We start from the raw sequence: 23,467 nt of genomic DNA, 5'->3' as shown, positions 1-23,467 counted from the left end.
TGTAGTTTGATGGAGATGAGTCGTTCAATATCAGCGTTAAACATCTGCTGTCGCGTCTCCCCAAGCAGCGCTACCTCAAGTCCATCTGCGAGGAGATCCACCGCTTCAAAATCATGAAAAGGTGCGTAGTTGTACCTGTGGTTACTGGGCTGTTTTGAACAGCGTATGGGTGTCTCAGGGCAGGCGAGCCCAGCCAGTGTGAGAGAGCAGGGCAGTATACCCCATCGCCTCGCCCCTGTGTGCTCCCAGGGCCTCACTCAGGCCCAACTCGCCTTTTTATTAAAAATCATGAAACCGGAGGAAAACGGTAGAGACCATTAAAGGCCCTTTAAAAACCAGACTTCCTTTTGTGTCCAGCAAACATCAGAAAACCCCAGCCCATACCCCAGGTAGGCGGAGGTCAGTAAACTCTTCAAACAGATCAGGTCAGAGATAACTATAGTCTAAAACAACTCAGATGATCAGGTCAGAGATAACTGTAGTCTCTAAAACAACTCCTCAGTTTATCAGGTCAAAGATAACTGTAGTCTCTAAAACAACTCCTCAGATGATCAGGTCAGAGATAACTGTAGTCTCTAAAACAACTCCTCAGATGATCAGGTCAAAGATAACTGTAGTCTCTAAAACAACTCCTCAGATGATCAGGTCAGAGATAACTGTAGTCTCTAAAACAACTCCTCAGATGATCAGGTCAGAGATAACTGTAGTCTCTAAAACAACTCCTCAGATGGTCAGGTCAGAGATAACTATAGTCTCTAAAACAACTCCTCAGATGATCAGGTCAGAGATAACTGTAGTCTCTAAAACAACTCCTCAGATGATCAGGTCAGAGATAACTATAGTCTCTAAAACAACTCCTCAGATGATCAGGTCAGAGATAACTAGTCTCTAAAACAACTCCTCAGATGATCAGGTCAGAGATAACTATAGTCTCTAAAACAACTCCTCAGATGATCAGGTCAGAGATAACTAGTCTCTAAAACAACTCCTCAGATGATCAGATTTCCATTTGGAATCTGGGGGAAAGGTTTGGACTGCTTGTCTGTCTGCTGTCTGGTTGTTTCCACTGTGACACCTAGAGTCCTGGGCCATAGGCCAGGTCACATGTAGGGCTAAAGCCCCACTGCAAGCTGTCTACAGGAGCCTGGGCTAATATCAGACTCGCTGCCTATAGCGCTGCTCAAAGACTTGGCTAAACTCTATTTTTTTTTGCACTGCCTAGCTTCATTTGGATTTTCAGAACAAGGAACATGTAGGATTTGACCTATGTTCTCTTTCTATGGTTCCATCCAGCCTCTTTCTATGGTTCCATCTGGGCTCTTCGTAGACTGTCCAGAGCAGTTGGTTTTAATTTCCTGTGTGTACTCATTCACCGTTAAGGGAAAAGTGTTTACTGACAACATCATTTGGGCTCGCTAACAATGGATATATTCACAGTGGGTGTTTTTGTGTTTGTTTTGGCTAGAACTAGGGCACAGAGAAGACAAGATGAGTGGGCCAAAGGCCACAGTAGTCAACAGTCACTTGGCTGCACTGTGCCTGTAAACTACCCATAGGACCCAGTCATTGAGCTGCCCCAGTCTTACAGCTACAGCCACTATTTCATGTACTTCAAAACAGACTAGCTGCCCCCCCATCCTCCCCCACCCTCCTCCCTGGTCATCTAAAATGCCCTGTTAAAGAATGGAAAGCTAGGGCCAATAATGATTAAGGTGACAATGAATAGAAATAGTCTATTGAGTTGATTTGAAATAGTCCAATGAGGCTGTTTTTACACAATGAACTGGCCAGTTAAACAGCTAAACAGACTTTATCTGGTGTGGTAGACTTACACAATAAAACAGTTATAGGTTATTGTCTGTTTTTGATGGCCATAGCAAGTGTTCTACATTCCCTTTGCATATGGAAACATCAACAGTCTGCTAGTGGACAAATGTCTGCTAGTGGACGGATGTCTGCTAGTGGACGGATGTCTGCTAGTGGACAGATGTCTGCTAGTGGACGGATGTCTGCTAGTGGACGGATGTCTGCTAGTGGACGGATGTCTGCTAGTGGACGGATGTCTGCTAGTGGACGGATGTCTGCTAGTGGACGGATGTCTGCTAGTGGACGGATGTCTGCTAGTGGACGGATGTCTGCTAGTGGACGGATGTCTGCTAGTGGACGGATGTCTGCTAGTGGACGGATGTCTGCTAGTGGACGGATGTCTGCTAGTGGACGGATGTCTGCTAGTGGACGGATGTCTGCTAGTGGACGGATGTCTGCTAGTGGACGGATGTCTGCTAGTGGACGGATGTCTGCTAGTGGACGGATGTCTGCTAGTGGACGGATGTCTGCTAGTGGACACACAGTGGGGTTGTTTTGGACATACATTAAATATCAAGTTTTCGACTTGATGAGTGTGTTGTCTTTGCAGAGTTGCTGTGGTGGTTTTGTACAGCTACAAGGATGATTACTACAAGATTCTTCTGTGAAACCGAAGATGTTTCTGCCCAGGACAAGCTCCAAGCTGCTCCCAGCACAACGGGCTTCCTGTGCTTTTCAATTTTGTGAAACAGTATCTGTTTGAAGAAGTTGACAGCTTTATTCTGTGACTTTCCTTTTCAGAGTGAACCCAAATTCAAAAGTAAGTGTTGAAATGTAATCCAGGTACAATCAGCTGTTACCCTGAAGCTCACAGCATTGTGTTACTCCCTACCACAAGACCAAGACAGTTTTTAACCTTACTGTACCTGCCTTAATGGAACAGCTCATATACATTCTGAAGCGGAAGGTTTTTTTGATTGCAGATAATGTTTTCGAAAATAATGTCCAATTCCATATTTTTTAAGTGACATGATTAATGGCAATAAATCACATTTTCCCTCAGTTTGTGGTTCTCTTCTTTGAGAATGCCCCAGTCTGCGAAGACAATGGATGTGTTCATAAAACAAAGTAGCTCAAACCTTGGATTAGCTCAAACCTTGGATTAGCTCAAACCTTGGATTAGCTGAGAAACTTGGATTTAGCTGAGAAACTTGATAATTAGCTATGGACTGTGGATATTATTTTACTGAGTGATCTATGGGGTGTTTGACTAGTACTCTGAATTTCACAAAATGTTCCTGTTGAATGTGACCTCTGGTATCAAAAAGCCATTGTGACCACACTAATAATTGGTTTAACCGTTATGCTGTAAGAATCTAATCTTTGAGAAAAAGCTCCTTAAATGGTTGATTTCTTGTGTTTTTGGACCAATCTTCACTTCCTCATGTTGAGCTTTATGAGCAAACGGTGACAGACAAGTCAAACGGAATTCTTCAGGTTGTCTGTTCAAGCCTTTCTGGTTCAAAACCTTTCTGGTTTTCTGTTTTATGAAGCCCCGAGTGTGAAACTGAGATCTGGCCGCTGCATTCCCCACTCACGCCTCATCCGTATAGTCCTGTGGGCTGTGAGAAACACCAAATACACATCCCCGGTGTTCCCCATTCGCTAACACAACACAGATAAGAAGAGTAGAGCAACTACGCTTGAGAGAAAGGAAACTTTAAAACCTTTGGGAAACTTAAGTGAGAGAATAATTTTTATATTGAACCTTTATTTAACAAGACAAGTCAGTTAAGAACAAATTCTTATTTACAATGACTGGCAAACCCGGACGACGCTGGGCCAATTGTGTGCCACCCTATGGGACTCCCAATCACAGCCAGATGTGATACAGCCTGGATTTGAAACCAAGGACTAGTGACACCTCTCCTTATAGACCGCAGCGCCACTCGGGAGCCCAGGAAGCAGATCCCCTTCGGCAGCACTGGGCAAGAGTAGATAAAGGAACAGATGTCACATCTAACCATGCTATGATATGTTACCTCTTTTGAACCCAACTGTTGCTAAGTTGATATTCATTTTATTTGTTGGGATTTCCAGTCTTTTTTTAAAAGCACGGTGCATCAGCCAGCTCCGTCACACTTCTCATTGCAAACATGTCACCATGAAAATGTCACAAGCACTGAAATGTCTTCCCAAATGTTAAACGTAAAAGTAATTTTTGTTCACACATTTTGTTTTTCAAAATAAGTATAAATGTTACAGTTCAACAGCAAAGAAACATGTATTTACAGTTTGCAACAGTAAAATAAATAGGCTTGAAAAACAAAGCAGATGGAAATGGTAAATGGCTTACAATACCTCAAATGTACAGCAGCTTTGGCTACCAAGTTCATTTGCCAATAACATGTCATTAACTCAAACTATACTTTAGTATTCATAAATAAAGCTATGTGAAAAAATAAATAAGGTACACTTCTGTACTACTTTTATCTACCTTTTTTTACACATAGGAAAAACAAATAACTTTTACAAGTCTCCTCTTCCCTTAATTTAAACCACATGGTTGTGAATCAAACAGACCCAAATCTACTGAATTACTTTTGAAACTCTTCAGTGGATATCTGTATTTGTCTCCACACAGTTTTGGCATCACAATGGTCTTTGTATCGAGAGACTGGCAATGTAACTATGAAATCAGATCCAAAGATTTCCTATTAAACCCCAGTCTGTTTTGTAATGCTCTGAAGCACATCTATTTCACTAGGTTGATCAGATTGTTAAATAAGCCTAGAATTTGCTGCACCATTATGTTTACTTGAGTGATTCATCACCTCCATGTGCTAAATATGCCCATCAAATCCTTGATTAGGCCTTTATCCCGCCAGGAATCTCACCCACAGCTTTTTAAAACACTGGATCCTAACAAAAGTGCTACATTTTACGAACATGCGCTGTTGGAATGTACCATTATTTGCATTTCATAGCAGAGTCTCCTTGAGACCCTTGCCCCTGTTCATTGTAATATGTTATAAACTGGTGGGAATGGGGAGACCTTCAGTCAGGTGACCTTGGCATGGAATACATGGCACAAGTCATTACAGGAGAAACAATGAAATATGAAAAACATTAAGGCTAAACAATAAAGGCTACTAATGTATGTTAACATTCTCTGGAAACAGTAGCTCATGTTTACGCACAGCAGTAAATGAAGTTATATAAGTGAGGCTTATTGTATGTTGACATTCCTCATGAGTAACTGTCTGGAACTGCTTCTGTAGTTTCCTGTAATGAGTCCTCTTATCTGCAAGCTATAAAATAACAGTCTGGATTAGTATTAATCCACCTAATCTTGAAGTCCATTCCCATTTGTAGATGAAGTCCAGCCAATGGGATGATTCCTTCTAAAGGGAGTTGTTGAGTACAGAAGGGTGAAGAACCTTACTGTATTACAGACAGACACACTGGCTTCACAGCTGAGGCAGAATACATTCACACTGTTTTCCCTCTTCCCAGGGTGGTTGGTTGTTTTCAGAATGGAATGATTTTGGTCATCACCTTTGAGGCAGACAGAAACCACTACAGTAAGTGGGAATAGAAGAGTTTCATTCCTTTGCATCGATGGGGAATGTTTAGTCTGGCATTTACAATGTTTTAATCTTGCCACCATGGAGACTTCCATAACAAAAACGAGGCTTGACCAAGAAAAACACTACAACTATTACACACAGAAATATATATATATTTTTAAACTAAGATGGAAACCACACGTTCTAAAGCAGGAGTTTGGGTTTCTTTATTTTTCTGGGCCATAGTCTGCTGGGTTCTGCTCAAAGTCATTGACTGGGGAGAGGAGCGAGTCATGGAATTAGCCATTCATCTGATAATTGACTTACCCTCCCATCCAATTTTGATTACAACTGGAAGACCGGCTAAATTGGCATCACTAAAACAATTGTTGATGAATCAATTGCTGTCCTGCGGCACATAGAAAACAGCAAACTAGAGCCCCTCGACTAGAACCCAAACCCCTGTCCTGAAGCTGTTATATTCCTCCAATTAGTTTCATGTTCTAGTTCCAGAGGAGGTGTGAAGTGATGATGATCATGTTCACATTTCAGAGCTCTCTCTGGCTGACTAGTAGCCTCTCTGTCTGACTAGTAGCCTCTCTGGCTGACTAGCAGCCTCTCTGGCTGACTAGTAGCCTCGCTGGCTGACTAGTAGCCTCGCTGGCTTACTGTCACTCTGTGGCCACATCCTCCTGCCTCCCCAGTCTCTCCTCACTGTACCAGCAGTATGATAAAGCAACAGGCAGTTGCATTGCATTGTTGTGGATCGATCACCATGAAAATGTGAGAAAGAGAGAAGAGGTGGTGCTTGGTAGCCCTTTGGGCAGCGTAGAGTTTGGGGGTCTGGTGAACGGGGGTTGGTGTTTAGGGGGAGGGGGGTCTAGCGCTGTCCCCTGCCCTGGCCCGTACTCAGCTTGGCCCGGGGGATGAGCATCCTCTCCCCACATGGTGAGCTCATCTCTGGGGAGAAGTTGATGCCACAGTCATTCTTCACGCTCTGGAACTTGTTCTCCTTTGAAGGTTCCATGTACACCACCGAGTTCTTATTCGCTTGCTTCTTCAGGATCACAGTCTAGGAAAGGAGGAAAGGAAAAAATGTAAATATCAATTACTTTATTTTCACACAACAGGTCTTGTCAGCTACATTGATTGAATCCTACTGCTTTGTGTTGTCATGTCTAGTTAGGACGGGAGAGACTTTTTCGGAAACCATGTGACGAATTACGATTTTCTGTGCTGCTCTAATCTCATTTCATGGGGGCGTTGTAAAACGATCACATTTTATGATAAACTTGACACAGTTCAAAGTGCTCCATCAGAATTAAGTGCTGGAAAAATACATTAATCCCTACTTTATGACACCCTGAACATGAATTGTAGCAGGAGCTGGAAGATCAAGGAAAACCCACGACCCACCCACAGATTAGATCCTAAAACAACGGCCCACCGCCCCGCTATGGTGCTATGATTTAGCACCATAGTGGTCTGAGTTTGGGCAGCAATCCCATACCAACATATCGGGCAGAATCATGAGGCATTTCGGTGCTGGGTTGCAATTCATTTGTGAATAGTCTTTTTCCGTAAGCTGTACGTACAGTACTGGGCCTAATGAGCGGCTTTACCCACAATGCCTCTCACCTTCTTGGGGGCGCTGTAGCACGACATCTGCACCCACTTTTTCTTCTTGTTAATGAGGACTGCCACAATGAGGAAGATGACGATGGCCAGGAGAAGACCGGCCAGTATCCAGGCAGCTGATTGGTAGATGAGAGCCATCTCAGTTTGACTGGGGATGTTCTCTCCCAGGTTGTTACCATCTGCAGGGAATATCAATATCAGCTCTCCCCAACAGACTGGACAACACATACTGCTGTCACACAGGCCAATATTTACATTACATTATTCCCCTTCTAATCAATTTAAATGAAAAAGCAGCTCATGTCCTTCCTAGGTGTTTGGCAGTTTTTCCTGGCCAATACGTTTAGATACAGTCTCCAGATGAATGTGTGTCAGTGTGCATTTATCTCCTTTGTCAAAGCATTCCCATTGCCCCACAACAATGTAAACATCATCAACAGGCTGGCTGGGAAAGTATGGACAATGATACCAAGTCACAGGTCTGAAGCAGTTTTTACCTATCATTTAACCATCTCTGTGGGCCATAGGAGGGAGGGAGTGAGTGAGTGAGTGAGTGAGTGAGTGAGTGAGTGAGTGAGTGAGTGAGTGAGTGAGTGAGTGAGTGAGTGAGTGAGTGAGTGAGTGAGTGAGTGAGTGAGTGAGTGAGTGAGTGAGTGAGTGAGCAAGAGAGAAAGAGAGAAAGAGAGATGGACAGACAGACAGTACCTGTAGCAGCAATGATAGGAGGCAAAGGGACAGTGGTGATCCAGACTGTATTGTCCACTGTGGTAGTAACCCTGGTCTTGGGGGCCTTGGTCGACACCATCATTGGAACAGACGTTGTTGTCATTTCTGTAAACCAAAGAAGAAAATCACAAATAAGTCACAAAGCAACCCACGTACGTAATGTCAAACACACTTGAGCTGAAAACAAATCCCACATCCCAGATCAATGTAACAGAAGGTTATGGTTGGGTGGAGTGTCTGTAGATAAGGTGTGTTTACGGGATGTGTTCCCTAAGCTTCCATGACCTCCTTTTGTCAAGAGTATTATGTAAAAGTGCTGTTTTCCACCGAGCAAATAACCAAAACAAAGCTGAGATGAAACGGTCACAAATCAGAGGGAACAATGCATGCCTGTGCCGAGGTTTTCCTCTATAGGAAAAGCTGACATGGAGCTTTGCCTTCCTGTGCCGGCATTGAGAGTGGCGGGTCGGCTCAGCCGGAGACAGGAAACACGTGTTAATGTGCGGATGCTTGGGGAATGTTTTCACTCTGAGTGAGTTGTGTCACATGGAATGTTGCTGTGAGTAACGGTGTTTGCCCAAGCAGTGCCAGCGAAACAGGCCCCCAGAACGCGTCTCACACACGCTTGCTTTATTCTAGCTAAGTTTGAAAACTGTTCCTCCCTTCCTACAAGTTACACTGTGAATAATAATGTTCTCAATAACAAGCTGTACCTTGTCCCAAAGGAATAACTTGTTTTAATGCATACTTAATATGGGATTTTTCACAAGACACAAATATACTACACACTAGAATTACAGTGGACATCATTAGAGAGGCTAACAAGGCAGTGTGCTCTCACCCATCTAGACATTCCCAGGAGTTTAGTTCCACGGACAGACTCACTCTCACACATACACATTCACTTACCCAGACAGTGAGGGCAGCACTGGCCTTTGCGCAGGACGGGCACCCTGCAGTTGGCAGGCGGGCAGCGCTGGGAGAAACACTGAATGGTTCCATTGTTGCAGGTGCAGCTGGTGCAGGCATTGGCCTTCCAGGTGTCCCCAGCCAAAAGCACATCTCCCTCGCTGGAGATACAGTACTCCTGCTGACTGGTGCTCACCGGGAGCTGGGGACCCTGCTTGTCCTCTGTGGATGGAAGGATGGAGAGAGAGGCACAGCAAGGCAGTATAACACGTTAATCCAGAGTGGTTATTAGGACTGTTCACCCGTGTTTGCAATAAGATGGTTTTACTGTATGGTAAATTCTAGCAGGAAGCTAGCTGATGACTATCACTGCATTGTCGGAACTAGAAGCACAAGCATTTCGCTACACTCGCATTAACATCTGCTAACCATGTGTATGTGACAAATAAAATTGGATTTGATTTGACTAGGGACTTAGGGAAGACATGGCTGCTGTGCTGAGCTGTGTCAGTTAACTCTCAGGCTTATATCTGTGTCTCATAGCCATAGGCCCATAGATCAATGGCCTGTCTGTGACAAAAGCTTAGCTAGACTATACACATCTCAACACGAATGTAAATCAAATCAAATGTTATTCATCACGTGCTTCGTAAACAACAGGTGTGGACTAACAGTGAAATGCTTACTTCCCAACAATGCAGAGAGAAAGAAAAAAGAGAAATAATAGAAAAGTAAAACACGTAATAATAAATACACAATGAGGAACGATAACTTGGCTTTATATAAGAGGTTCCAGTACCGAGTCGATGTGCAGGGGTATGAGGTAGATATGTACATAGAACTAAGGAACAAAGTGACTAGGCAACAAGATAGATAATAAACAGTAGCAGCAGCCTATGTGATGTGTCATAAAAGTTTGTGCAGAAAAGGTCAATGCAGATAGTCTGGGAAGCTGTTTGATTAACTATTTAACTAATTATATAGCAGTCTTATGGCTTGGGCGTAGAAGCTGTTCAGGGTTCCAGACTTGGTGCGTCGGCACTGCTTTCCGTGCGGTAGCAGAGAGAACAGTCTTTGATTTGGGTGACTGGAGTCTTTGAGAATTTATTGTGCCTTCCTCTGAAAAGGCCTGGTATAGAGGTCCTGGATGGCAGGGAGCTCGGCCCCAGTGATGTACTGGGCCGTATACACTACCATCTGTAGCGTCTTGCGGTCTGATGCCAAGCAGTGGCCTTACTAGGGGGTGATGCAGCCAGTGGCCATACTAGGGGGTGATCCATCCAGTTAAGATGCTCTCACTGGTGCAGCTGTATAACTTTTTGAGGATCTGTGGGCCCATGCCAAATCATTTTAGCCTCCTGCCACCCACGACTGTGTTGGTTTGTGTGGACGACGATTCATGTAGTCCATCATCATCTCCTTTGTCTTGCTGACATTGAGGGAGAGGTTGTTGTCCTGGCACCACATGGCCAGGTCTCTGACCTCTTCCGTACAGGCTGTCTCATCGTCGCCGTGCGCATCCACGCAGTCGTGGGTGAACAAGGAGTACTTGTGGGACTAAGATCGCACCCCTGTGGGCCCCTGTGTAAAGGTAAAGGGTCAGCGTGGCAGATGTGTTGTTGCCTACCCTCACCACCTAGGGAGGCCCTTCTGAAAGTCCAGGATCCAGTTGCAGAGGGAGGTGTTCAGTCCCAAGGTCTTTAGCTTAATGATGAGCTTGGAGGGCACTATGGTGTTGAATGCTGAGCTGTAGTTATGGTGTTCTTTGGATGCAACTCAGCATTCTTTGTCCTCCAAACACGACGAATTGAGTTTTTACCAAAAAGTTATATTTTGGTTTCATCTGACCATATGACATTCTCCAAATCTTCTTCTGGATCATCCAAATGCTCTCTAGCAAACTTCAGATGGGCCTGGACATGTACTGGCTTAAGCAGGGGGACACATCTGGCACTGCAGGATTTGAGTCCCTGGAGGCGTAGTGTGTTACTGATGGTAGGCTTTGTTACTTTGGTCCCAGCTCTCTGCAGGTCATTCACTAGGTCCCCCCGTGTGGTTCTGGGATTTTTGCTCACTGTTCTTGTGATCATTTTGACCCCACGGGGTAAGATCTTGTGTGGAACCCCAGATCGAGGGAGATTATCAGCGGTCTTGTGTGTCTTCCATTTCCTAATAATTGCTCCCACACTTGATTTCTTCAAACCAAGCTGCTTACCTATTGCAGATTCAGTCTTCCCAGCCTGGTGCAGGTCTACAATTTTGTTTCTGGTGTCCTTTGACAGCTCTTTGGTCTTGGCCATAGTGGAGTTTGAGTGTGACTGTTTGAGGTTGTGGACAGGTGTCTTTTATACTGATAACAGGTTCAAACAGGTGCCGAGTGGAGGACAGAGGAGCCTCTTAAAGAAGAAGTTACAGGTCTGTGAGAGCCAGAAGTCTTGCTTGTTTGTAGGTGACCAAATACGTTTTTTACACCATAATTTGCAAATAAATTCATTAAAAATCCTATCTATGTGATTTTCTGGATTTTTTTTCTCATTTTGTCTGTCATAGTTGAAGTGTACCTATGATGAAAATCTCATCTTTTAAAGTGGGAGAACTTGCACAATTGGTGGCTGACTAAATACTTTTTTGCCCCACTGTACATACGGTCACTGTGGGGACAACGTCATCGATGCACTTATTGATGAAGCCAGTGACTAATGTGGTGTACTCCTCAATGCCATTGGAGGAATCCCGGAACATATTCCAGTCCTGGAGCTTAGCATCTGCTGCATCTGACCACGTTTTTATTGATCAAGTCACTGGTGCTTCCTGCTTTCATTTTTGCTTATAAGCAGGAATCAGGAGGTTAGATTTATGGTTAGATTTGCCAAATGGAGGGCGAGGGAGAGCTTTGTATGCATCTCTGTGTGTGGAGTAAAGGTGGTCCAGAGTTTATTTCCCTCTGGTTGCACATTTAATGTGCTGATAGAAATGAGGTAAACCGTATTTAAGTTTCCCTGCATTAAAGTCCCCAGCTACTAGGAGCGCCGCCCCTGGGTGAGCATTTCCTTGTTTTCTTATGGCGGAATACAGCTCATTCAATGCGGCCTTAGTGCCAGCCTCAGTCTGTACTGGGATGTAAACAGCTCTGAAAAATACAGATGAAAACTCTCTATGTAAATAGTGTGGTCTACAGCTTATCATGAGATACTCTACCTCAGGCGAGCAATAGCTCGAGACTTCCTTAGATATTGTCCACCAGCGGTTATTTACAAAAATACATTGTCCGCCGTGGGGGGTTTATTGGGGGGTTTATTCGATCGCCTATGAATTCTCAGAAGGCAGCCTGCCCTTTGCCCCTTTTTCTCCGCCTTCTCTTCACGCAAATCACAGGGATCTGGGCCTTTTCCCAGGAGAGCAGTATAACATTCACGTCGAGCTCGTCAGACTCGTTAAAGGAAAAAAAGGATTCTGCCAGACCGTGGTGAGTAATCTCAGTTCTAATGTCCAGAAGTTATTTTCGGTCATAAGAGATGGTAACGACAACATTATGTACAAAATAAGTTACAAACAAAGCAAAGAAACAAAAAAACGCAATTGTTTGGGGACACGTAAAACGGCAGCCTTCTTCTCCGGTGCCACCTTATTTATTTCAGTTTTCCTGCATTAAAATCACTAGCCACTAGGAGTACCGACTCTGGATTAGTATTTGCTTATGGCCCTATACAGCTCGTTGAGTGCCATCTTAGTGCCAGCATCGGTTGGTAGTGGTTAATAAACTGATACCAAAAATATTGATGAAAACTCTCTTGGAAAATACTATGGTCTCGTTCTCTTCCAAGTCTTTGGGACTGGGGGCTGGTCCGTGGTGAGCAGTATTTTCAGCGCCGCCAACTTCAAAATTTTCATCAAAATCGACATTAGTGATCGTTTTCTGATGTCCAGAAGCTCTTTACGGTCATAGATAATGATGGTGTAAACATTATACAAAAAAATTCCCACTCAAAATAGCCTGTAAAACGGCAGCTATCCATTCCTGTGCCATTCTTACTCTTCCACAATGTACACATACATCAAGGGGCCTGTCATTGAAATGTGTGTTATTCCCACATTCTTCAGAGACAGAACCATACATATATCAAAGGGCTGCCTCTTACAATCTGATTTTGTGGTGGGAGATGTGGTGATAACGCAACTAGCCGAGCATTCCCAAGGAGGCTCTGTGGGTTTCAGGGGCTGTCATGCATTTCTGATTTGTGAGGCTCTTGCTTGGGGGCTGGAGGGAGGAGTGAGGGGCGGGGGAGGTGGTGGTGGGGGAAGGTGGTGATGGGACGGGTGGAGGGGGAGGAGTGAGGGGCGGGGGAGGAGTGAGGGGCGGGGGAGGTGGTGGTGGGGGAAGGTGGTGATGGGACGGGTGGAGGGGGAGGAGTGAGGGGCTGGGGGCTGGGGGAGGAGTGAGGGGCTGGGGGCTGGGGGAGGAGTGAGGGGCTGGGGGCTGGGGGAGGAGTGAGGGGTGGGGGAGGTGGTGGTGGGGGTGGGGGAAGGTGGTGATGGGACGGGTGGAGGGGGAGGAGTGAGGGGCTGGGGGCTGGGGGAGGAGTGAGGGGCTGGGGTATGGGGGAGGAGTGAGGGGTGGGGAAGGTGGTGGTGGGGGAAGGTGGTGATGGGACGGGTGGAGGGGCTGGGGGAGGAGTGAGGGGCTGGGGGCTGGGGTGGGGAGTGAGGGGCTGGGGGCTGGGGGAGGAGTGAGGGGTGGGGGAGGTGGTGGTGGGGGAAGGTGGTGATGGGACGGGTGGAGGGGGAGGAGTGAGGGGCTGGGGGAGGAGTGAGGGGCTGGGGGAGGAGTGAGGGGCTGGGGGAGGAGTGAGGGGCTGGGGGAGGAGTGAGGGGTGGGGGAGGAGTGAGGGGTGGGGGAGGAGTGAGGGGCTGGGGGAGGAGTGAGGGGTGGGGGAGGAGTGAGGGGTGGGGGAGGTGGTGGTGGGGGAAGGTGGTGATGGGACGGGTGGAGGGGCTGGGGGAGGAGTGAGGGGCTGGGGGCTGGGGTGGGGAGTGAGGGGCTGGGGGCTGGGGGAGGAGTGAGGGGTGGGGGAGGTGGTGGTGGGGGGAAGGTGGTGATGGGACGGGTGGAGGGGAGGAGTGAGGGGCTGGGGGAGGAGTGAGGGGCTGGGGGAGGAGTGAGGGGCTGGGGGGAGGAGGAGTGAGGGGTGGGGGAGGAGTGAGGGGTGGGGGAGGAGTGAGGGGCTGGGGGAGGAGTGAGGGGTGGGGGAGGAGTGAGGGGCTGGGGGAGGAGTGAGGGGTGGGGGAGGAGTGAGGGGTGGGGGAGGAGTGAGGGGCTGGGGGAGGAGTGAGGGGTGGGGGAGGAGTGAGGGGTGGGGGAGGAGTGAGGGGTGGGGGAGGAGTGAGGGGTGGGGGAGGAGTGAGGGGTGGGGGAGGAGTGAGGGGCTGGGGGAGGAGTGAGGGGTGGGGGAGATGGTGGGGTGGGGGACAGTGGCCTACTTGGTCCAACTCTATTCTTCTCAGCAGCTGGTGAGGTCACATGACCTGAATAGGGTTGTGAAATTCTGGGAACCTTTAATAAATTGCCTGGTTTTAAAGAAATCCTGGTTGGAGGATTCTGGATTTTCACTCTTGATTCTGGAATCTTCCAAATGGGATTTCTGGAAAACCAGGGAATTTATTGAAAGAGCCTGGAATTTTGCAACCCTAGACCTGGCCAGGAGAAACTAGTTATAGGCTATAACTAGGGCCTAGAGTTTTTCCTAGTCATATCACATTGCCATGAAAAATACTGTTCTTATGTACGACTAGTGGAAACAGACAGGCTTGTACCCATGTGTTCCTCTCTGGAGGATATATCCCCATGTAAAGCCAGCCGGTTTGGTCTGGTTTCTTTATTAGCCTGTGTGTACTGACATTAAACTGTGGGACAGATTGCAACATGCACCAAGACAAGGCAAGACCCTCAATCCACCACCACATGCTGCTGATAATGGCTCCAGATCAAATTTATCCCACTCTATACTGATCACAAACTGACATCGCTTCTGGGACCATTCCTGGATGTAAGTGCTTTTGATATTATCTGAAATTGCACTTGTCAAGGCTAGTATGATGATAGAGTTCTACATTTACAGAGAAGAAAATGGCTTAGTACTAGAGGTTTCCTAGTAAAGCAGCCTATGACAGATGCGGGGGATGTAAGGTACTGTACCTGGGCAGACATGGCAACAGGTGTCCCTGTTCCTGGTTGGGGCCTGACACACAGCAGGGGGACACACTTCAGTGTCGCACAGGACGCGGCCCTTCCTGCAGGTGCAGCGTGTACACTCGTCCAGGTTCCAGGTCTCTCCCTCCACATAGAGTTTCCCCCCAGGGGCTCGACACACCACCAGGTCCATGCCCTCTGTCTGACCACTGCCTGACTCATCTGGACAGACAACACACAGGTTATGAGAGGCAGATAACAGTAACACTAAGAATAAGGTTCACATCTTACTAGAACTAAGCTCGGTAGTTACACAACAATTTGTGTTCGGACATACTTTCCTCTAGTCCAGTACAACAGTACAGACAAAACAATTGACTGCAATAGGGTTGATATCTGTAAGGAGTTAGTCTGAAAGTTGTAGACATTCTTTCACTTTTAAATATTTGAACAGTCCACTGAGTCACTCCCCTATAAATATCCCCAGTGACTCTGAGGGGTGTGGATGAAAAGGCGTGGGTGTGTAACTGTGTATCAGTGTGTGTTGCTCCTTACACCAACACAAAGTGTGAGTGTTCATGGAGCCTGAGACCTGACTGATGGGGCAGTAAGTGGACTGGGCTCTAGGGTGTGAGCTCCTATGGGACTGTGAACTGCCAGACGTGTGTGTGTTGATAGACCAGCCGGCTCCAGACAAGACGTACCTTCACAAGTGGGACAGCACTGGTCAGGCCTGACCACGGGGTTGGGACAACTGGGCACAGAGCAGGATATGAGCACACACATCTCTCTCCCAGCAAGGCAGTAGCAGTCTCGGCAGCCATCGTGCCAGCTCTCACCCTCCTCATAGCGGTGCCTGTTGGAGGTCAGGCAGTAGCTGGGCATGGGGGCGGGGGCAGTGGTGCTTGGCAGGTGGTCACTCTCTGGAAAAAAAACATGAACACAGACAGACGTTAGGAAGGGAGGGAGACTGGTGACTTGAACCTGTGAGAAACCATCAACAGGGATGTTTCAGGGCATGGGAAAGGCAGGAGTGAATTCAAAGTGGAAATGTCATTAAGAATAATTATTTACAATGAATAGGAAAGCCATCCAATGTTATTGTCTTGGGTCCATTGGAGGCTAACGAGAAAGCTCTGCTAACCATCCCTGGTTCCTCCCAGTTCCACCTTCACCAAACACCATTATGTGCTCTTCCTTTTAAAGTCTCTTTATTTCACAATAATCCATTTACAGTTACAACACAAATAAATCAAGTTTAATAATTTCCCTGAAGTTTTTGGGATCTGACCCAAAACCGAGGTCCTCTGTTTCTGTTGAGAGATAGGTTGAGGTTAAAAAAAAACACATCTGCCAATAACTGGCCCCCAAGTGGGATATAAACCCAGTGTGGCTGTTAAGTCTGGGGAGAACAGTGTTTTTGATAGAACATAGTATTTCAGTGAATCACATCATGTTTCCACATCCAGGGCAGATGTTTGTGTCTCTTCTCTCTCAACACACTGTTATACACTGGGAAGAGGTACACTTCACAAAAAAGTTTCCTATCCATAAATATTTTAACAGTCCACTGAGTAACTGATCTAACAGTCTCAAAATAAGATAAACATGATGGGGTGCCACTGCACCGCCATCTTGCTGAGCAAGAATCCCCAAATACATTCCAAGCTAAAATATTTATAATATTACTAGAAAAATGAAATAAACGCATAAAAAAGTATTAAAAAAGTACAGATAAAAAGTATAAATAAGACATCCAAACTTTCTTTAACTTGTGTGGTTGGTGAATCTAATCTGACATGCACACACAGGCCTCAGCGGTAGCTAAATAAAACACAAGTCAAAACATCCATTCATAACAGGCTTCACAGCAGATCAGCTAATGGTTCCAGCAAATCAAATCTGCTACATAGTGATAGAAAGTCAACACACACACGGTCACATCAACACACATGCAGTCACACACACACACACACACACACACACACACACACACACACACACACACACACACACACACACACACACACACACACACACACACACACACACACACACACACACACACACACACACACACACACACACACACACACACACACACACACACACACACACACACACACACACACGCGTTATTGAACTGAAGTCGTGTGACCGGCTGACCCAGACGGATGAATATTGATGCGGACCAGATGAGACAGACAGACAGATGAGAATCATACCTTTGCACATGCAAATGGAGCAGCCCTTCCTGTTCTGCCGGTAGCCATCGCTGCAGTTCTTGTCACAGGTGAAGGGGGGACACTTGATACAGCGACACATCTCACAGCCGTGCTTATTCCTCCTGTGGGATAGATAGAGCACACATATGCCTATCAGATATGTAATGAGGGAGGGAACAATAAGAATGCCATTTTACAACTCAAATGGGGCATATTAAACTCATATTTGAATGAAAGCTCAATAGCCAGTGATCTTGTGATTGGTCTGGTGGAGTAATGCCATGGAACCAGATGGTCAGGTCTGGTATAATAGACATATGGTTCTGTTTTCCCCCTGCTATATTAGCTGGCTTTGAAGAGGCCTGATAAAAGCAGCACCCTGGAACACGTGAGAGCCCCATGGTGCACGGCACACACACCATACCAATGCTAGAGTCTAGGGCACTGGGTTTAAAGCATGCTTTCCATTTGATTCAACCTATTCAGATGGCTACTGTATTGCTACCAAAGCCCTTGGCTGACATGCGAGGTCCAGAGCAGGGCCAGATGATATTAATGCAGCCAGGTTGATTAAGGAGATTGAAGGGCCCTGCTCTCCATTAACTACGAGCTCATCATGGTTGATTTGATGACAAACAGATTTGTAAACAGAGTAGACACAGGGATGACACAGAAAAAAACAAACCCAGAAGAGTTTGAGAGACGATCTACGCGGCTTCTGAAATAAACTAAACCCCCACTGAATGGCCGAAAGCTAAGGAAGATACACGCAGAGAGAAAACAAACCATAGATGAGTTAGGAACGGACACAGAGCATGTGACCTAGTTGGATCCAAATATAGAGGTCATAAAACATAGACGAGCAGCAGGTTGAGAAATGCCCAATCCAGATGGGTTCATCTATTACAACTCCAGTCTCTCTGTCTCGTTCTCTGTGTGTCTCCCATACTCTCTTTTTCTGGAATCTGTAACCCATAAGGCCCTTTTCAATTAAACATGGATTCCGTTAGGTTGGATTAATTACACTATTAGTCTCTGTAGGGCACATAAATAAAACAGGAAATGAACCCAAATCAAATGTTATTCAACACGTGCTTCGTAAACAACAGGTGTGGACTAACAGTGAAATGCTTACTTCCCAACAATGCAGAGAGAAAGAAAAAAGAGAAATAATAGAAAAGTAAAACACGTAATAATAAATACACAATGAGTAACGATAACTTGGCTTTATACAAGAGGTTCCAGTACCGAGTCGATGTGCAGGGGTATGAGGTAATTAAGGTAGATATATACATATAACTAGGAATAAAGTGACATATGGTAAACAGTAGCAGCAACGTGTGTGATGAATCAAAAAAGTTAGTGCAAGCAGGGTCAATGCAGATAGTCCTGTAGCTATTCGGCAGTGATGTAAAGTAACTAAGTAAAAATACTCTGAAGTAATACTTAAGTCCATTTTTTGGATATCTGTACTTTACTATCTATATTTTTGACAACTTTTACTCCACTACATTCCTAAAGAACATATGTACTTTTTACTCCCATCCATTCCCCCTGACTCCCAAAAGTACTCGTTACATTTCTAATGCTCAAGCAGGACAGCAATATGGGGCGGCAGGTATCCTAATGGTTAGAGCGTTGGGCCACTAACCGAAAGGTTGCTGGATCGAATCGCTGAGCTGACAAGCTAAGAATCTGTCGTTCTTCCCCTGAGGAGCAAAGCAGTTAACCCACTGTTCCCCCAGGCACCGAGGATGTCCATTATGGCAGCCCCCCGCACCTCTCTGATTCAGAGGGGTTGGATTAAATGCAGTAGAAACATTTCAGTTGTGCAACTGACTAGGTTTCCCCCTTTCCCAATATTGTCCAATTCATGCACCTATCAATATTATGTGTTGTCATCCCTACTGCCTCTGATGTGACGGTCTCACTAAACACAAATGCTGTGTTTGCAAATAGTGTTGGAGTCTGTCCTTGGCTGTCTATACATTTTAAAACAAGAAAATTGTGCTTTGCTTAATATAAGGAATTTGATATGTAATATTTACTTTTACTGAAGGATGACAGTTGAACACTTTTTACACCACTGTTATTTGGTTAACTAATTAACTAACTATTTATCAGTCTTATGGCTTGGGTAGAAGCTGTTCAGGCTCCTGTTGGTTCCGCTTGCTGTGCGGTAGCAGAACAGTCCATGACTTGGGTGGCTGGAGTTTTTTACAATTTTTAGAGCCTTCATCTGACACCACCTGTTTTAGAGGTCCTGGATGGCAGGGAGTCCGGCCCCAGTGATGTACTTGGCCATAAGCACTACCCTCTGTAGCGCCTTGCAGTCAGATGCCAAACAGTTACCATACCAAGCAGTGATGCAGCCAGTCAAGATGCTTCCAATGGTGCAACTTTTTGAAGATCTTGACCTAGGACAAATATTTTCAGCCTCTGAGTGGTGTTGTCATGCCCACTTCACCACTGTGTTGGTGTGTTTGGACCATGAAAGATCCTTTGTGATGTGGACCCCCGAGGAACTTGAAGCTCTCGACCCGCTCTACTACAGCCCCCAGAGGCAGTCGGAGACAGAGCCCTGCCACTAGCAGTGGTCAAATCTCTACTGATTCAGCAGTAATGACAGTATGGAGAGGCCAGGCTGAGCTTTGAGCTGGCTGGGCCCTCAGTGTACAAACACAAGAGACAGAGAGTCTGGCCATCTTGGTAACTGGGCTTTGTTTAAAGGTGGTGTGTGGAATTTCATGCACAGCGCTGGGCTCTGGGGCTGGGACTGCTGGCTCTGCACAAATTCCAGCGTGCTGGGCAACAGGAGAATTCTGTGCATTTCCTATCAGGTCCGATGATGATTTAGACCCATTGAGGAGGGGAAACACTTTAAGTACCCCTTTGTGTCCTGCTCGAAGGCGTTCAACTATGCCAAATGTCAATGTAAACACACCTTTAGGGCTCTCACCCACTCTGACAGCCCACTGCTCATTGCTTACATGATGTCCCCCTCTACCCTATGGAGATAAGAGAACTGGACTGTTCATACATAGCAAGGATAGTGTTTGAGGCAAAAAATGATATAGTTGACTTCTCTGTAGAGGTTATAAATGCAGCCAATTTATACAAAGCCGTCTCTGTGCCACCTCTTTGTATCTTCTCACTAGTCCATTATAGGAGCACCACTCTGCTAGAAGATTGATGCATTGCTTGGCTCATCGAGGATTCAGACTTCTGAAGCCGGCCCTGAACTGGTGCTTATGAATGCTTCCTGCTCCTCTTCCCCCTCGGGGGGACTCTCTGCTGGCATCCTGTGCAGACATATCAGGCCCATCTTGAGCAGAGGCTCCAGAGAGCATGGTTCAGATACCAGCAGAATCTCACTGTATACACTTCATAGAGACCGCTTTTGTGGGGATGTGTTTTTGATTGTTGTTTTGAGACGGAAAGATAATTTATGAAATGAGAGTGTGGGGGGAGGGGTAGAGGGGCTGAAGCACCGGACACCGCACTGGTCACACAGAGACACAGATTGGCCCCTGATTGGCCCTGAATGACCCTTTAGATCTGAGCAGGTGGGGAGAAGGTGAGGCTGCCGGGTGTGTAACAGTATACTTCCTCTCTGCCCACTGAGACCTGTATCTGCACCCTGCCAACTACTCCACCTGGAGAATGATGATGTTGTCTGTACACACTGATCTACAGTCATGTTTTTACAGAGTCTGATAGTCCTGTCAGCCAAGACACGCTTGTGTTCCATTGCCAGAGCCAAAGATTTCACAGTGTGAGTGGTAGCGCACTTGTCAAACTACCAAAATCAAAAAATAAAAGTGTTTACACAGTTGAAGTCTACATCATTACAAAATACACGACTGAACAAAACAAACAATGAGAGGAGGAGCCCTATTTATACCTACATGGTACAAACATAGAGTGTTTTTCAAGCTAACCAGAGGCCGGATTGTATGTTAGGGCCCATGTCAACAATAAACCAGACAAATCACCATTACTTCAGGCTTTGGCCTTCAGTCGTAACCAATGGGGCTGTAACAGCCTTTGATCAGAGTGGAAACTAAGGGGTGAATAATGAGCAGTGCTTAACTTGAAGATGTGGAGACCATCCAGGGGACTTACACATATCCGTAGGGACAGGTCTTGCTGCAGGTCAGGGGTCGGCACTTCGGCAGTGGAGAGCTGCACTCACACACCTCGCAGCCAAAGTTATCCTTCTCGTATCCCATGGGGCATTGCAGGGAGCAATATGCCCCCAGATCAGGGCAGGATTCATCTGAAACAGTTCACATGGAGGTCATCTTACCATCAACACCATGTTAGTTTGCATTTGGGTTTTTCATTTGAGAATTCCTACAACTTAAAACGGCAAAATACCACACAGCCATGGAAACACATGAGGTGCGACAGATTTCTTTTAACTTGATTTTTCCTTTATTTAACTAGGCAAGTCAGTTAAGAACAAATTCTTATTTTCAATGACGGCCTAGGAACAGTCAGTTCTGCCTGTTCAGAGGCAGAACGACAGATTTGTACCTTGTCAGCTCAGGGATTTGAACTTGCAACCTTCCGATTACCAGTCCAACGCTCCAACCACTAGGCTACCCTGCCGCCCCGCCCCAGATATTTCTTAGTGTGTCTGCTTATGTCTGTGTTATGGAGATAACGTGCCAGGGAATCGTCATTTTAAGCAAGTTACAGTATGTGTGTGTTTACGGTATGTGTGTATTTACAGTATATGTGTGTTTACAATATGTGTGTGTTTACGGTATGTGTGTGTTTACAGTGTGTGTGTGTGTTTACAGTGTGTGTGTTTACGGTATGCGTGTGTTTGCAGTGTTTGTGTGTGTTTACGGTATGTGTGTGTTTACGTGTGTTTAAGGTATGTGTGTGTTTACGGTATGCGTGTGTTTACAGTGTGTGTGTGTTTACAGTGTGCGTGTGTTTACAGTGTGCGTGTGTTTACAGTGTGTGTGTGTTTACAGTGTGTGTGTGTTTACGGTGTGTGTGTGTGTTTACAATGTGTGTGTGTTTACAGTGTGTGTGTGTTTGCGTATCCGGGTTTAACCCTTTACATCCAGTATGAGACTCACGATTGAGGCACTGGCAGAGCAGGCAGCCGTTGTCGTCCTGCTGGAAGCCGTAGGGACAGTCTTTCCCTGATCGAGAGCAGTTTTCCAGACGAGGACACAGCATGGGGCTCACTGTCTCATACGAAGGCTCTGTGAGATAGAACAGTAGGTTATAACCTTCATATGATGCTGCTATAACTCTCTATGACATGCCATACTATACTTGACACTATGAAGCCTATAACACTCACAGACATGTCATACTATTCTGAAATGAGGCTTTATTGAGAGTTCAGAGTAAAGAAACATACATTTAGACACACGCAATGTTACACATCTATCTCCATGCCAACAGAAATAGTTCAGTGTTCACGTTGCTCCCATCAGAGAGTGCTGTGATAAGAGATAAACGCAGGCCCATTACAGAAGATACTGTAGGTGCTCTCTATCAAAGGGCTCTGATGAATGAGCACCTCACATGTTGTCTAAATGACCTGGAGTGCAGGAGCACGCCTTGCCTTGGTTCTCTCCCCTATCAGAGGAGGCCCTATGTGGGAGTCTGGTGTGTCAGAGGCTGGCACTGGACAGACCCAGAGGGCTTCTGGCCCTGGTCAGAGCCTCATCCTCACTGGAGCCGGTCAGCGATGAGGTGTTCTGCTGGCCTGGGTCACACATGTACGAGCCACAACCAGAGGATGTTAAGGTGGAGTTTGGGTGGGAGCCCATTATCTTGCCACGTTCAGTGGGAGGAGCACCAAACAAGCTGTAACTAATTATACTCACAAAAAAACAGTGATCCACTCCAATTAAGCAGCCTTAAGCCCTCAGTCTAAGCTGCACCTCATGGAGGTGGGTCTCATTTTGCAGTCTGGACCAATAAAAAATAACAAAGGAGCCTGCAGTGGAAGAATGCTGTGCGGCCTCCCCTTTAATGAGCCACCAACATGGCCTCTACATAGCTGCAGGGGGAGAGACTATCCCACAGTTCTGTTCCACCAGTCAGGTTCTAAGCTCAAAGTGACTGCATTGTAAAACAGAACTGAATTGTAGCTTGGGCCAACGAAGTAGGAATTGTTCCATTTACAGATGAAGACGTCAATCGGCGGACGCACTTGTACATTGATTTGTTGCACATCTGATATAGCGAAATTGACATTAGAGGGGGTTGCATTAATGGGGGTGTTTTCCTGAAAAACAGCTGCCGAGTTGTAAGTTGTTTATGACAGCAGTTTGGCAGATACACTACGTTGGCCATATGTAGAGCTCAATGGAATGACAGATACAATTGATGGTGCCCCTGATCCTTAAACATCAGAAACATTGAAGTTGTTG

The 23,467-nt window shown here is 46.0% G+C and overlaps 2 protein-coding genes across 4 annotated transcripts in view; one reads left to right on the top strand and one right to left on the bottom strand.

Moving 5' to 3' along the window:
• eif2ak4 (eukaryotic translation initiation factor 2 alpha kinase 4) overlaps positions 1 to 2,868 on the top strand; it is a 27,556-nt gene extending 24,688 nt beyond the window's left edge. Inside the window, exons 38-39 of the mRNA XM_052486184.1 lie at positions 6 to 121; positions 2,417 to 2,868. Of these exons, the coding sequence (XP_052342144.1) occupies positions 6 to 121; positions 2,417 to 2,474 (174 nt within the window). The 3' untranslated portion in view covers positions 2,475 to 2,868. The remainder of the gene's footprint in view (positions 1 to 5; positions 122 to 2,416) is intronic.
• A 668-nt stretch (positions 2,869 to 3,536) lies between these two features.
• Positions 3,537 to 23,467, bottom strand: part of LOC118362445 (cysteine-rich motor neuron 1 protein-like) — a 51,783-nt gene continuing 31,852 nt past the window's right edge. For all 3 annotated transcript variants that reach the window (XM_035742782.2, XM_035742781.2, XM_052486183.1), the window contains exons 7-15: positions 22,157 to 22,285; positions 21,186 to 21,339; positions 17,061 to 17,182; positions 15,540 to 15,758; positions 14,842 to 15,057; positions 8,649 to 8,870; positions 7,719 to 7,844; positions 7,014 to 7,192; positions 3,537 to 6,447 (exon numbers count right to left, since the gene is read on the bottom strand). In XM_035742782.2, coding sequence (XP_035598675.1) covers positions 6,256 to 6,447; positions 7,014 to 7,192; positions 7,719 to 7,844; positions 8,649 to 8,870; positions 14,842 to 15,057; positions 15,540 to 15,758; positions 17,061 to 17,182; positions 21,186 to 21,339; positions 22,157 to 22,285 — 1,559 coding nt within the window. In that variant the 3' untranslated portion in view covers positions 3,537 to 6,255. The remainder of the gene's footprint in view (positions 6,448 to 7,013; positions 7,193 to 7,718; positions 7,845 to 8,648; positions 8,871 to 14,841; positions 15,058 to 15,539; positions 15,759 to 17,060; positions 17,183 to 21,185; positions 21,340 to 22,156; positions 22,286 to 23,467) is intronic.

This window comes from Oncorhynchus keta, chromosome 29 (assembly GCF_023373465.1).
Source record: "Oncorhynchus keta strain PuntledgeMale-10-30-2019 chromosome 29, Oket_V2, whole genome shotgun sequence".
Lineage (NCBI taxonomy): Eukaryota > Metazoa > Chordata > Actinopteri > Salmoniformes > Salmonidae > Oncorhynchus > Oncorhynchus keta.
Note: the sequence above shows the minus strand (reverse complement) of the source record. Positions and strands in the feature narration are given on the sequence as shown.